General features: G+C 44.6%; 1 protein-coding gene across 4 annotated transcripts in view; it reads right to left on the reverse strand.

Moving 5' to 3' along the window:
• Nucleotides 1-13,626, reverse strand: part of cdh17 (cadherin 17, LI cadherin (liver-intestine)) — a 181,159-nt gene that overhangs the window by 22,470 nt on the left and 145,063 nt on the right. For all 4 annotated transcript variants that reach the window (XM_059984795.1, XM_059984822.1, XM_059984814.1 and 1 more), the window contains exons 15-16: nt 6,773-7,003; nt 194-313 (exon numbers count right to left, since the gene is read on the reverse strand). In XM_059984795.1, the coding sequence (XP_059840778.1) occupies nt 194-313; nt 6,773-7,003 (351 nt within the window). The remainder of the gene's footprint in view (nt 1-193; nt 314-6,772; nt 7,004-13,626) is intronic.

Raw genomic sequence — 13,626 nt, forward strand, 5'->3', positions numbered from 1 at the left:
AGTAACACAGGTCATACCACAACCAATTCAGCACCCATTTTATAGCTGATGTACTATGCAGCCTGCTTAAAAAGATGCAGTTTCTCTATTCACAGAACACATTATCACAAGAGAGAAAACAACAAGGATATTGATGTCAAATTGTGCATGAATAATAATTTCAGATGTTAAGAAGATCCCTGTGAACCTTTACCTGTGATGTAATATTTTCCTTTCCGAGGTGGGACGCCACGATCGAAAACCGTCACAGGAATCTTATACTCTGTTTCTTCCTGATGCTTTCCAAATTTCATGATGAGAGAGGCATGGGTACCTGCAAAGGAAAATGCTGTTGTGAGTTTTCTCAGAAAAGGAAGTCAAAAGAAAGTGAAAGGATTAAGGTATGAGGAGCTGTTGTTGGCTTTGGGCCTGTTGTCACTGGAGTTTAGAAGAACGAGGGAGGGATCTCATTGAAACATATCAAATATTGAAAGGCCTAGATAGGGCGGATGTGGAGAGGATGTTTCCCATGGTGGGGAAGTCTAGGATAAGAGGACCCAGTCACAAGATAGAGGGCCATCCATTTAAAACAGAATAGAAAGCATCCCCACCATGGCCCCAGAATAGAGAGCATCTATAGGGAGAAGCGCTGTCAATGTTTCGGGCTGAGACCCTTCGTCAGGACTAACTGAAAGGAAAGTAAGAGATTTGAAAGTAGGAGGGGGAGGAGAAATGCGAAATGATAGAAGACCGGAGGGGGTGGGATGAAGCTAAGAGCTGGAAAGGTGATTGGCGAAAGTGATACAGAGATGGAGAAGGGAAAGGATCATGGGACGGGAGGCCTAGGGAAAAGAAAGGGGGAGGGGAGCACCAGAGGGAGATGGAGAACAGGCAGAGCGATGGGCAGAGAGAGAAAAAAAGAGGAGGGGGAAAAAAACTAAATATATCAGGGATGGGTAAGAAGGGGAGGAGGGGCATTAACGGAAGTTAGAGAAGTCAATGTTCATGCCATCAGGTTGGAGGCTACCCAGCCGGTATATAAGGTGTTGTTCCTCCAACCTGAGTTTGGATTCATTTTGACAATAGAGGAGGCCATGGATAGACATATCAGAATGGGAATGGGACGTGGAATTAAAATGTGTGGCCACTGGGAGATCCTGCTTTCTCTGGCGGACCGAGCATAGGTGTTCAGCAAAATGGTCTCCCAGTCTGTGTCGGGTCTCACCAATATATAAAAGGCCACACTGGGAGCACCGGACACAGTATACCACACCAGCCGACTCACAGGTGAAGTGTTGCCTCACCTGGAAGGACTATCTGGGGCCCTGAATGGTGGTGAGGGAGGAAGTGTAAGGGCAGGTGTAGCACTTGTTCCGCTTACGAGGGTAAGTGCCAGGAGGGAGATCGGTGGGAAGGGATGGGGGAACGAATGGATAAGGGAGTCGCAAAGGGAGCGATCCCTGTGGAAAGCAGAAAGAGGGAGGAGAGGGAAAGATGTGCTTGGTAGTGGGATCCTGTTGGAGGTGGCACAAGTTACAGAGAATTATATGTTGGACCTGGAGGCTGGTGGGGTGGTAGGTGAGGAAAAGGGGAACCCTATCCCAAATGGGGTGGCGGGCGGATGGGGTGAGGGCAGATGTGCGGGAAATGGGAGAGATGCGTTTGAGAGCAGAGTTGATGGTGGAAGAAGCGAAGCCCCTTTGTTTAAAAAAGGAAGACATCTCCTTCGTCCTGGAATGAAAAGCTTCATCCTGAGAGCAGATGCGGCGGAGACAGAGGAATTGCGAGAAGGGCATAGTATTTTTGCAAGAGACAGGGTGGGAACTGGAATAGTCCAGGTAGCTGTGAGAGTCTGTAGGCTTATAGTAGATATCAGTAGATAAGCCATCTCCAGAGGTGGAGACAGAAAGATCGATAAAGGGGAGGGAGCTGTCGGAAGTACTAGAGCTTTTAAAGAATATAAAAGGGGATAAGTATCTGGGTCCTGACAGGATAGAAATAGCAGGGGCTCTGACAGAAATATTTCAAATGTCATTAGAAATAGGGATGGTGCTGGAGGATTGGCGTATTGCTCATGTGGTTCCATTGTTTGAAAAACGTTCTAAGAGTAAACCTAGCAATTATCGGCCCGTAAGTTTGACGTCAGTGGTGGTAAATTAATGGAACGTATTCTTAGAGATGGTATATATAATTACCTGGATAGACAGGGTCTGATTAGGAGCAGTCAACATGGATTTGTGCGTGGAAGGTCATGTTTGACAAATCTTATTAAATTTTTTGAAGAGGTTACTAGGAAAGTTGATGAGAGTAAAGCAGTGGATGTTGTCTATATGGACTTCAGTAAGGCCTTTGACAAGGTTCCACACGGAAGAGTAGTTAGGAAGGTTCAATCTTTAGGTATTAATATTGAAGTAGTAAAATAGATTCAACAGTGGCTGGATGGGAGATGCCAGAGAGTAGTGGTGGATAACTGTTTGTCAGGTTGGAGGCCAGTGACTAGTGGTGTGCCTCAGGGATCTGTACTGGGTCCAATGTTGCTTGTCATATACATGAATGATCTGGATGATGGGGTGGTAAATTGGATTAGTAAGTATGCAGGTGATACTAAGGTAGGTGGTGTTGTGGATAATGAAGTCGGTTTTCAAAGCTTGCAGAGAGACTTAGGCCAGTTAGAAGAGTGGGCTGAAAGATGGCAGATGGAGTTTAATGCTGATAAGTGTGAGGTGCTACATTTTGGTAGGAATAATCAAAATAGGACATGCATGGTAAATGGTAGGGCATTGAGGAATGCAGTAGAACAGAGTGATCTAGGAATAATGGTGCATAGTTCCCTGAAGTGGAATCTCATGTGGATAGGGTGGTGAAGAAAGCTTTTGGTATGCTGGCCTTTATAAATCAGAGCATTGAGTATAGAAGTTGGGATGTAATGTTAAAATTGTACAAGGCATTGGTAAGGCCGACTTTGGAGTATTGTGTACAGTTCTGGTCACCGAATTATAGGAAAGATGTTGACAAAATAGAGAGAGTACAGAGGAGATTTACTAGAATGTTACCTGGTTTCAGCACCTAAGATACAGGGAAAGGTTGAACAAGTTAGGTCTTTATTCTTTGGAGCGTAGAAAGTTGAGGGGAGACTTGATAGAGGTATTTAAAATTCTGAGGGGGATTGATAGAATTGACGTGGATAGGCTTTTTCCATTGAGAGTAGGGGAGAATCAAACAAGAGGACATGAGTTGAGAGTTAAGGGGCAAAAGTTTAGGGGTAACACGAGGGTGAACTTCTTTACTCAGAGAGTGGTAGCTGTGTGGAACGAGCTTCCAGTAGAAGTGGTAGAGGCAGGTTCGATTTTGTCATTTAAAAAAAAAATTGGATAGGTATATGGACAGGAAAGGAATGGAGGGTTATGGGCTGAGTGCAGGTAGGTGGGACTAGGTGAGAGTAAGCGTTTGGCACGGACTAGAAGGGCTGAGATGGCCTGTTTCCATGCTGTAGTTGTTAAATGGTTATATGAAAATGGACCAGGTAAATTTGAGAGCAGGGTGAAAGTTGGAGGCAAAGTTAATGAAGTCAATGAGCTCAGCATGCGTGCAGGAGGCAGCACCAATGCAGTCGTCGATGTAGCGAACGAAAAGAGGGGGACGGATACCCGTATAGGCTTGGAACATGGACTGTTTCAGAAAGCCAACAAAAAGGCAAGCATAACTGGGACCCATACGGGTGCCCATGGCTACACCTTTGGTTTGGAGGAAGTGGAGGAGCTAAAGGAGAAATTATTGAGAGTAAGAACTAATTCCGCGAGACGGAAGAGAGTGGTAGTAGAGGGGAATTGGTTAGGTCTGGAATATAAAAAGAAGTGGAGAGCTTTGAGACCTTCCTGGTGGGGGATGGAGGTATATAGGGACTGGACGTCCATGGTGAAAATAAGGCGGTGGGGACCAGGGAACTTAAAATCATTGAAAAAATTCAAAGCGTGAGAAGTGTCACGAACATAGGTGGGAAGGGATTGAACAAGGGGGGGGGGGGGTAAAACAGTGTCAAGGTATGCAGAAATGAGTTTAGTGGGGCAAGAACAAGCTGAAACAATGGGTCTACCTGGACAGGCAGGTTTGTGGATCTTGGGTAGGAGGTAGAAACGGGAAGTGCAGGGTGTGGGAACTATGAGGTTGGTGGCAGTGGATGGGAGATCCCCAGAGCTGATAACGTTGGTGATGGTATAGGAGACAGTGGCCTGGTGCTCCTTAGTGGGGTCATGATCAAGGGTCTCGGCCCGAAACGTCAACAGTGCTCCTCCCTATAGATGCTGCCTGGCCTGCTGTGTTCCACCAGCATTTTGTGTGTGTTGTTTGAATTTGCAGCATCTGCAGATTTCCTCGTGTTTGCCCAGAATAGAGAGGTGTCCAGTTAGAACAAAGATCAGGAGGGATCTCTTTAGCCAGAGGGCTATGAATCTGTGGAAGGCCAAATTATTAAGTATATTTAAAGCAGTGGTTGATAGGTTGTCAGTTAATCTGAGCATTGGAGGTTATGTAGAGAAGGCAGGAGAGTGGTTTGAGAAGGGTAATTAGTCAGCCGTGGAGCAGACTCAGTGGGCTGTTGAGCAAACTTGGCTGCTACTTCTTATGATCGTAAAATGGACCTCCCCCCCATGCTAATTAATCCCATATGATTGAAGATCTGAGTTAGATTATTTTGAAGTGGTGCTTTGCACTTATGATTTCAGATGTTAAGTTAGAAAAAAAATTGAATTAAAGTTCAACTAAATCTAATTTGTGTTGGCAAGACTGCGTAATGTTCAATGTAAAGCTACTACTGTGCCAGCGGCCTGGGTTCAATTCCCGCCGCTGTCTGTAAGGAGTTTTTATGTTCTCCCTGTGATGTCATGGGTGTCCTCTGGGTGCTCCAGTTTCATTTCACCATCCAAAGACGTACAGATGGGTTAGTTGGTCAATTGGTCACACGGGCGTAATTGGATGGCATGGGCTCATCAGGCCAGAAGGGCCTGTGACCATACTATATCTCGAAAATAAAAATAAAGAAAGAAACGGTTTGGATAAATAAAAGAAAATTCTGCAGGTGCTGGAAATCCAAAGCGACACATACCAAATGCTGGAGGAAATCAGCAGGTCAGGCAGCATTGTGGAAAAGAGTACAGTCAATGAGACCCTTCATCAGGACAGGAAAAGAAGGAGGAAGAAGCTGGAATAAAAAGGTTGGGGTAAGGGAAGGGAAGGCGGCTAGCTGGAAGAAGATAGGTGAAGCCAGGTGCATGGGAAAGGCAAGGGCTGGAGAAGAAGGAATCTGATAGGAGAGGAGAGTGGACCACAGGATACGGGGAAGAAGAGTAGACCCAGGAGGATGTAATAGGCACATGAAGAATTGAAAGGCCAGATTGGGGAATAGAGGAAGGGGGGGGGATGGAACTTGTTTACTGGAAGGAGAAATCGATATTCATGCCATTAGGTCGGAAACTACCCAGATGGAATATAAGGTGTTGCTCCTCCATCTCGAGGGTTGCCTCATCTTGGCGCAAAAAGGATACCATGGATTGACACGTCACAACAGTAATGGGAATTGAAATGTTTGGCCACTGTAAGTCCCACTTGTGGCAGATGGTGCAGTAGTGCTTGACAAATCAACCCTCCAGTTTCTGACGGGTCTCACCAGCATAGAGGAGGGTGCATTGGGAGCATCAGATACAATAGATGACCCTAGCAGATTTGTAGATGAAGTGTTGACTCACCCGGAAGGACTGCTTGGGGCCCTGAATGGAGGTGAGGGAGGAGATGTATGTGCGGGTGTCGCACTTTAGGCATTTGCAGTTAAGTGCCTGGAGGGAGCTTAGTGGGGAGGGACAAATGGACAAGGGAATCATGGAGGGAGCAATCCCTGTGGAAAGCAGGGAGGAAGTGGGAAGTAAAGAAATGTTTAGTGGTAGGAAAACTGTATTTAAAATGGTATATGTCAAGGAGATTAGATGAGATTTCAACCCACAGTCCCAGCCAGAGACTGAAGCAGATTCCTTCACGAGTCAGCTGTAAATACAAAATGTGATCCCCAGTGGCAAATTCTTAAGAGTGTCTTGGGGTTATTAAAGTCTCTTCAGGAAATTCAACCAATTATGTGGCAGCAACTCTGTGCGTAAAAGCATGCAAATATGGTCAAAATGTTCAGTTGTTGTGCAGACCAAACATCAGAATGTGGAAGAAGTCTGATCTATGATTGTTAAATGATTATTGGTGCCAGAGAGAGTGGTTTGAGTATCTCAGAAACAGCTGATCTCCTGGGACGTTTATGTACAATCGTCTCTAGAGCAGGGATTCCCAACCTTTTCTATGCCTTGGAGCCTTACTGAGGAGTCAGTGAACCCCAGGTTGGGAACCCCTGCTCTAGAATTTATAGATGCTGGTGCAAAAACCAAATAAACATCCAGTGAGTGGCAGTTCTGTGGGCAAAAACACCTTGTTGATGAGAGAGATCAGAGGAGAATGGCCAGACTGGTTCAAGCTGACAGGAAGGCAACAATAACTAATGCATTACAACAGTGGTGTGCAGAAGAGCATCTCTGAATGCACAAGGTATCGAACCTTGAAGTGGACAGGCTACAACAGCAGAAGACCATGAACATACACTCAGTGGTCACTTCATTAGATGCAGGAGGTACCTAATGAAGTGGCCATTGAGTATATGGAGACAGAACAAATGGCTTCAAAACGCAGTTTAGATTCTAATGTAGAATGGGGAACCTGTGACGGACTGTTTATTAACAAAACCTCACTATTGGAATCCACCTACCATTGATTTGTTTAACAGACCACCGTCTGCCTGCCACTCCATTCAGAGAAAAATTGAACGGAGAACCATATGCTATGTCATCATCGACAGCGTGGATTGTCACCTTCATTTCTTCTTTGGCTGGCAAGCAAATGGAAAACAAGGAGGAGTCTTTTGCTAATTTTGGAGAATTGTCGTTTACGTCTTGTAAATGGATGAGGATGTCCACGGTGGATTTTTTTAAATGATTGCCTATAAGAAAATTCAAGGCAAAAATTTGGTTAGCACTGAACTTTAGGAGATTTTATTTGTGAAGTGATTTAAAGTTTGAATGCACATTTTTCTCTACTGGGAGAAGTAATTTTTGAAATCTTTAATAAGAAAAGTAGCTCATTCTTACTTGCGCTTGAAGCCTTCAATAAAAATGCTGAGAAAAATAAACGTGGATGAATTGGTGGGTTACCATTACAAAGAAAGAACGGCAGCACCTCTATCTTCTTTGAAGTTTGTCCAGATTTAGCTTGTCATCTAAAACTTTGACAAACTTCTGTGGATGCACAATGGAGAGTATCCTGACTGGTTGCATCACAAGCCTGGTCTGGAAATACCAAAGCCCAGGAATGGAAAAGCCTGCAAAAATTAATGGCTGCACCCAGTCCATCACGGGTGAAGCCCTCCTCACCACTGAGCACATCTGTACAGAGTGCTGCCACAGGAAAGCAGTGCCCATCATCCCGGAACCCCACCATTCAGGCCATGTTGTCCCCTCACTTCTGCCATCAGGAAGGTACAATATCATCAGGTTCAGTTATTACCCCCTCAATAATCAGGCTCCTTAACCAGAGAGGATAATTTATGTGAGAGAGGATGCAGTTCAGCATTCAACACCATAATTCCCTCCAGGCTCAATAAGAAGCTCAGAGACCTCGGCCTCGTCCCTACCTTGTGCAACTGGATCCTGGACTTCCTGTCAGATTGCCCACAGGTGGTAAGAGTGGGCTCCCTCACCTCTGTCCCTCCGACCCTCAACACAGATGTCCCTCAAGGCTGTGTCCTAAGTCTCCTCCTTTACTCTCTGTATACCCATGACCGTGTTGCCACCCACAGTTCCAATCTGCTAATTAAATTTGCCAACGACACTACACTGATTGGCCTAGTCTCAAATAATAATGAAGTAGCCTACAGAGAGAAATTCATCATCCTCACAGAGTGCTGTCAAGAAAACAACCTCTCCTCAATGTCTCAACAACAACGGAGCTGGTTGTGGATTACAGGAGAAATGGAGACGGGCTAACCCCTATTGACATCAATGGATCTGGGGTTGAGAGGGTTAACAGCTTTAAGTTCCTCGGTATCCACATCACCGAGGACCTCACGTGGTCTGTACACACCAGCTGTGTGGTGAGAAAGGCACAACAGCCACCACTTTCACCTCAGACGATTGAGGAAGTTTGGTATGGGCCCCTAAATCCTAAGAACTTTCTACAGGGGCACAATTGAGAGCATCCTGACTGGCTGCATCACTACCTGGTATGGGAACTGTACTGGAGAGGGGAGAGAGAGAGGGGCAGAGAGAGGGGGGAGAGAGAGGGAGGAGAGAGGGGGGAGAGAGAGGGTGAGAGGGGGGAGAGAGAGGGTGAGAGAGGGGAGAGAGAAGGGGAGGGGAGAGGGTGAAGGGAAGGGAGAGGGGACAGAGTGAGGGGGAGAGAGTGGGGAGAGAGATTGGGGAAAGGGAGAGGAAAGAGAGAGGAGAGAGTGTGGAGAAAGAGGGGGAGAGAGAGGAGAGGGTTGAGAAAGAGTGGGGAGAGAGTGGAGAGAGAGAGGGGAGAGAGGGGGAGTGAGGGGGAAGAGAGGGGGAAGTGGAGAGGAGAGAGAGGAAGGAGAGGAGAGGGAGGAGAGGGGGGAGTGGAGGGGGAGGTGAGCAGGAGAGGGAGAGAAAATTGAACAGTGATGCAGAGTCTAATGAAAAGACAAAGCAGATTGTAGATATAGGACATAGAGGTATATAAAGTTTGAGGGGTATAGATGGGGTAAATCCAACAGGCTTTCCCACTGAGGTTAGGTGAGGCTACAACTGGAAGTCATGGGTTAAGGGTGAAAAGTGAAACCTTTAAAGGGAACTTCTTCACTCAGGGTGGTGGAATGAGCTGCCAGTGGGTGATGGGACACAGGTTCAATTTCAACAGTTGGTAAATTTGGACAGGTCCATGGATGTGAGAGATATGGAGGGCTATGGTCAGGGTGCAGGTTGGTGGGACTAGGTAGTTTAATAGTTCAGCATGGACTAGATGGGCCAAATGAATGTTCTGTGCTGTAGTATTCTGCAACTCTAGGACTCTAAATAGATTGGTGGTTTATAATGTGTAGATAACAACTCTGTACTTGCCTGTATTCAGGCAATTCTGAATTTTTATTACATTACAGTTGTTACCTCATTGAAAGGGAGCTTTTTCATCTTATCTCACAGTTCACTTTTTTCATAAATAGGGATGGAAAGATGTAGTAATCTTGCTTTCAATCTTTAACTGCATATATAGAATATTTACCGAGGAACTAGGTCATTTAGAAATGACGAGCAAGTAGAGATAAAGTAATAAATCTGTCACCGTTTTGGAACACTTTATACCTACAATCATACTAAGGTATGACTATCAAGATATTGGGCAATGTAGGATCACTGTTTGAAATTAAGGAGCAAGTTCTATCCCACCCAGATTTTTCCGAGTGAAACTCTTAAGAATTCCTTGGAGCGACGGAGGATGAGAGGTGACCTGATAGAGGTGTACAAGATAATGAGAAGCATTGATTGTGAGGATAGTCAGACGTTTTCCCCCAGAGCTGAAATGGCTAGCACGAGAGGGCACAGTTTCAAGGTGCTTGGAAGTAAGTACAGAGGAGATGTCAGGGGTAAGTTTTTTACACAGTGGTGAGTGCATGGAATGGGCTGCCAGTGGTGGTGGTGGCAGATATGATAGGGTCTTTTAAGAGACTCCTGGATGGCTACATGGAGCTTAGAAAAATAGAGGGCTATGGGTAAAGCCTAGGTAGTTCTAAGGTAAGGACATGTATAGCACAGCCTTGTGGGCCGAAGGGCCTGTATTGTGCTGTAGGTTTTCTATGTTTCTAATTCGTGGCTTGAACATCAAAATGAGAAAACCCATGGTAGCTGGAACAGTGAAAAGTTTAAAGTATTATCAAAGTACATACATGTCACCATATACAACCCAGAGATTCATTTTACTGCATTCACAGTAAATACAAAGAAATGATAAAGGAAAATAATAATAGTAATGATAAGTACAATAAGTTCTGCAGATGCCGGGAATCCAGAACAAAACACGTAAAATTCTGGAGGAACTCAGCAGGCTCGGCAGCACCTATGGGAAGGAGTTTTGGGTCGAGACCTTTCTTCTGGACTGGAGAAGGGTCTCAGCCCAAAACATCAACTGTTTACTCTTTTCCATAGATGCTGCCTGAGCTGCTGAGATCCTCCAGCATTCTGTGTGTGTTGCTAATAACAGTAATAATAAATAAATAAGCAGTACATGAGGAGAACAGGAGATGGGCGTCATTGAAAGTGAGTCCATAGGTTGTTGGACCAATTCTGGCTTCTGCCCCCTGCCTTTCCAGTGTTGATGAAGGGTCACAGCTTGAACTATCGACTGTTTATTCCTTTCCACCGATGCTGCCCGACCTGTTCGGGTTCTGCCAGCAGTTAGAATGCTGGGGATGCCAGGTAGGACAGTGGAATGCTCCTCTTGTGGGATGGAAGGCAGGGAGGCCTCTAGTGTCCCTGGTGACTACAACTGTGAGAAGTGCATCCAGCTGCAGCTTCTAACGCACCGCGTTAAAGTTCAAAGTTCAGAGTAAATGTTATTATCAGAGTACTTATATGTTACCATATGCAACCCTGAGTGATTTTCTGGTGGGAATACTCAATAAATCTGTTGAATAATAACCATAACACCTTTCTAGATTTTCCGGGAGTGTCCTAGCTGTCACTAGTACTTCAGGAAAAATGTTGCATTCCCCCACCCCTGTTCCTGCTAGGTTTCAGGGACAGTTATTACTCTTCCACCACCAGGCTGCTGAACCACCGTGGATAGCTTCACCCATCTCAGCTCTGAACTAATTCCATAACTTGTGGACTCAGTCTACAACGCATGTCTTATTGATTTTCTTTTGTATTTTTTATTTGTTCAATTTGTCTTCTTCTTATTTTTTTCATTTTGTATTTGCACACTGTTTGAACACCCAAGCTGGTGCAGTCTTTCATCGATTCTGTGATGGTTATTATTCTATTATGAATTTATTGAGTATGCCCACAAGAAAATGAATCTCAGGATGACATACAAGTACCTTGATAATAAATTTACTTTGCACTTTGAACTTGGGTGTATTGGTTGCTTGTCAGTTTTTCTGTGTTATTTTTCATTCTATTATGTTTCTACATTCTACTGGGAATACCTGCAAGAAAATTAATCTCAAGGTAGTATATGGGATATACATGTACTTTGGTATTAAATTTACTTCCACTTTTTCAGTGGAAAAAGCCTATCCACGTCAACTCTATCTATCCCCCTCATAATTTTAAATACCTCTATCAAGTCCTCCCTCAACTTTCTACGCTCCAAAGAATAAAGACTTAACTTGTTCAACCTTTCCCTGTAACTTAGGTGCTGAAACCCAGGTAACATTCTAGTAAATCTCCTCTGTACTCTCTGTATTTTGTTGACATCTTTCCTATAATTCAGTGACCAGAACTGTACACAATAAGAACATGTACTTACTTTAGAAACTACCTTGGGGTACCCATAGCCCTCTATTTTTCTAAGCTCCACGTACCTATCCAGGAGTCTCTTAAAAGACCCTATTGTATCCACCTCCACTACCGTCGCCGGCAGCCCATTTCACACACTCCCCACTGTCTGTGTAAAAAGAATTACCCCTGAATCTCCTCTGTACCTACTCATTGTGAGAGTCCAATTTAATATACTAGGGGAACTGTTCAATAGTCGTTTTACAGCCAAGGCACAAGCTGGTCTGGTGGCAAATGCTTTCTAGCTGTTGCGTTTTCTGCCCGATGGGAGGCAGGAGGAGAGAGAACACCCAGGGTGGGTGGGGACTTGATTACCAAGTGTGATGGAGGGGAGATGGAGATGCGCTGAGCTGTGTCTGCAACTCTCCGCAGTTCCTTGTGGTCACGGGAGTTGTGATGCAACCAGATAGGATGCCTTCTATTGTGCATTGATAAAAATTGGAAAGGGTCAAAGGGGACATGTCGAATTTCTTTGGTCTCCAGAGAGAGCTGAGGCACTGGTGAGCTCTCTTGGCCATAATGTCGATTTAAGATTCAAGATTTTTTAATGTCACTTCCAGTACACAAGGGTAAAGGAGAATAAAATAATTGTTACTCTGGATCTGGTGAGGCTCAAGAAAAAGATTTTAAAAAACACATTCATAAAAATATACATAAATAAATAAAACAGTTTACCTCAGGAGTATGGATTGTTTGTCATAAGACATAGGAACAGAATCAGGCCATTCAGCCCATCAAGTCTGCTCCACCATTCCATCATGGCTGACACCACACAAAACAGTTGCATTCTCACCATATCCTCTGATGCCGTGACCGATCAGGAAACTATCAACTTCCTCCTTAAACATACCCACAGACTGGGCCTGCACCGCAGTCCGTGGTAGAATATTCCGCAGATTCATTACTCTCTGGCTATAAAAATTCCTCCTTACCTCTGTTCTAAAAAGTCGCCTCTCAATTTTTGAGGCTATGTCCTCTAGTTCTAAATATCTACACCATAGGAAACATCCTCTCCACATCCACCCTATTTAGTCTTTGCAACATTCAGTAGGTTTCAAAGAGATCCCCCTGCATTTTTCTAAATTCCAGTGAGTACAGGCCCAAAGCTACCAAACGCTCCTCATATGTTAACCTCTTCATTCCCAGAAACATCCTGGTGAACCTTCCCTGTACTCTCTCCAATGGCAATACATCTTTTTTGAGAGATGGGGCCCAAAACTGTTGACATTACCTCAAGTGTGGCCTGACTAGTGTCTATAAAAGGTTCAGCATTATCTTCTTGCTTTCGTATTCTATTCCCCATGAAATAAATGCCAACATTGCATTTGCCACCTTTACTACAGACTCAACCTGTAAATTAACCTTCTGGGAGTCTTGCATGAGGACTCCCAAGCCCCTCTGCACCTCCGATGTTTGAACCTTCTCCCCATTTAGATAGTAGTCTGCACTATTGTTCCTTTTACCAAAAAACATTATCGTATAGTTCCCAACATTGTATTCCATCTGTCACTTTTTTGCCCATTCTTCCAATTTGTCAAAGTCCTGCTGTAATCGCATTGCTTCCTCAGCACTACCTACCCCTCCACCTATCTTGTATAATCTGCAGACTTTGCTACAACGCCATCAACTCCATTATCTAAATCATTGACAAACAATGTGAAAAGTAGCCATTCCAATACTGACCCCTAAGGGACATCATTAGTCACTGGCAGCCAACCAGAAAAGGCTCCTTTTATTCCCACTCACTGCCTCCTGCCTGTCAGCCATTCCTCTATCCATGCCAGTATTTCTCCTGTGATGCCACAGGAGTTTATCTTGTTAAGCAGCCTCATGTGCAGCACCATATCAAATGCCTCCTGAAAATCCAAGTAACTGACATCCACTGCCTCTCCTTTGTTCACCCTGCTTATTATTTCCTCACAGAACTCTAACAGACTTGTCAGACAAGGTTTCCCTTTACAGAAACCATGCTAACTTTGACTTATTTTATTATTAGTCTTCAAGTAGCCCGAAACCTGATCCTTCATAACTGACTCCAACACTTTCCCAACCACTG

The sequence above is a fragment of the Hypanus sabinus genome, chromosome 1 (assembly GCF_030144855.1).
Source record: "Hypanus sabinus isolate sHypSab1 chromosome 1, sHypSab1.hap1, whole genome shotgun sequence".
Taxonomy (NCBI): Eukaryota; Metazoa; Chordata; class Chondrichthyes; order Myliobatiformes; family Dasyatidae; genus Hypanus; species Hypanus sabinus.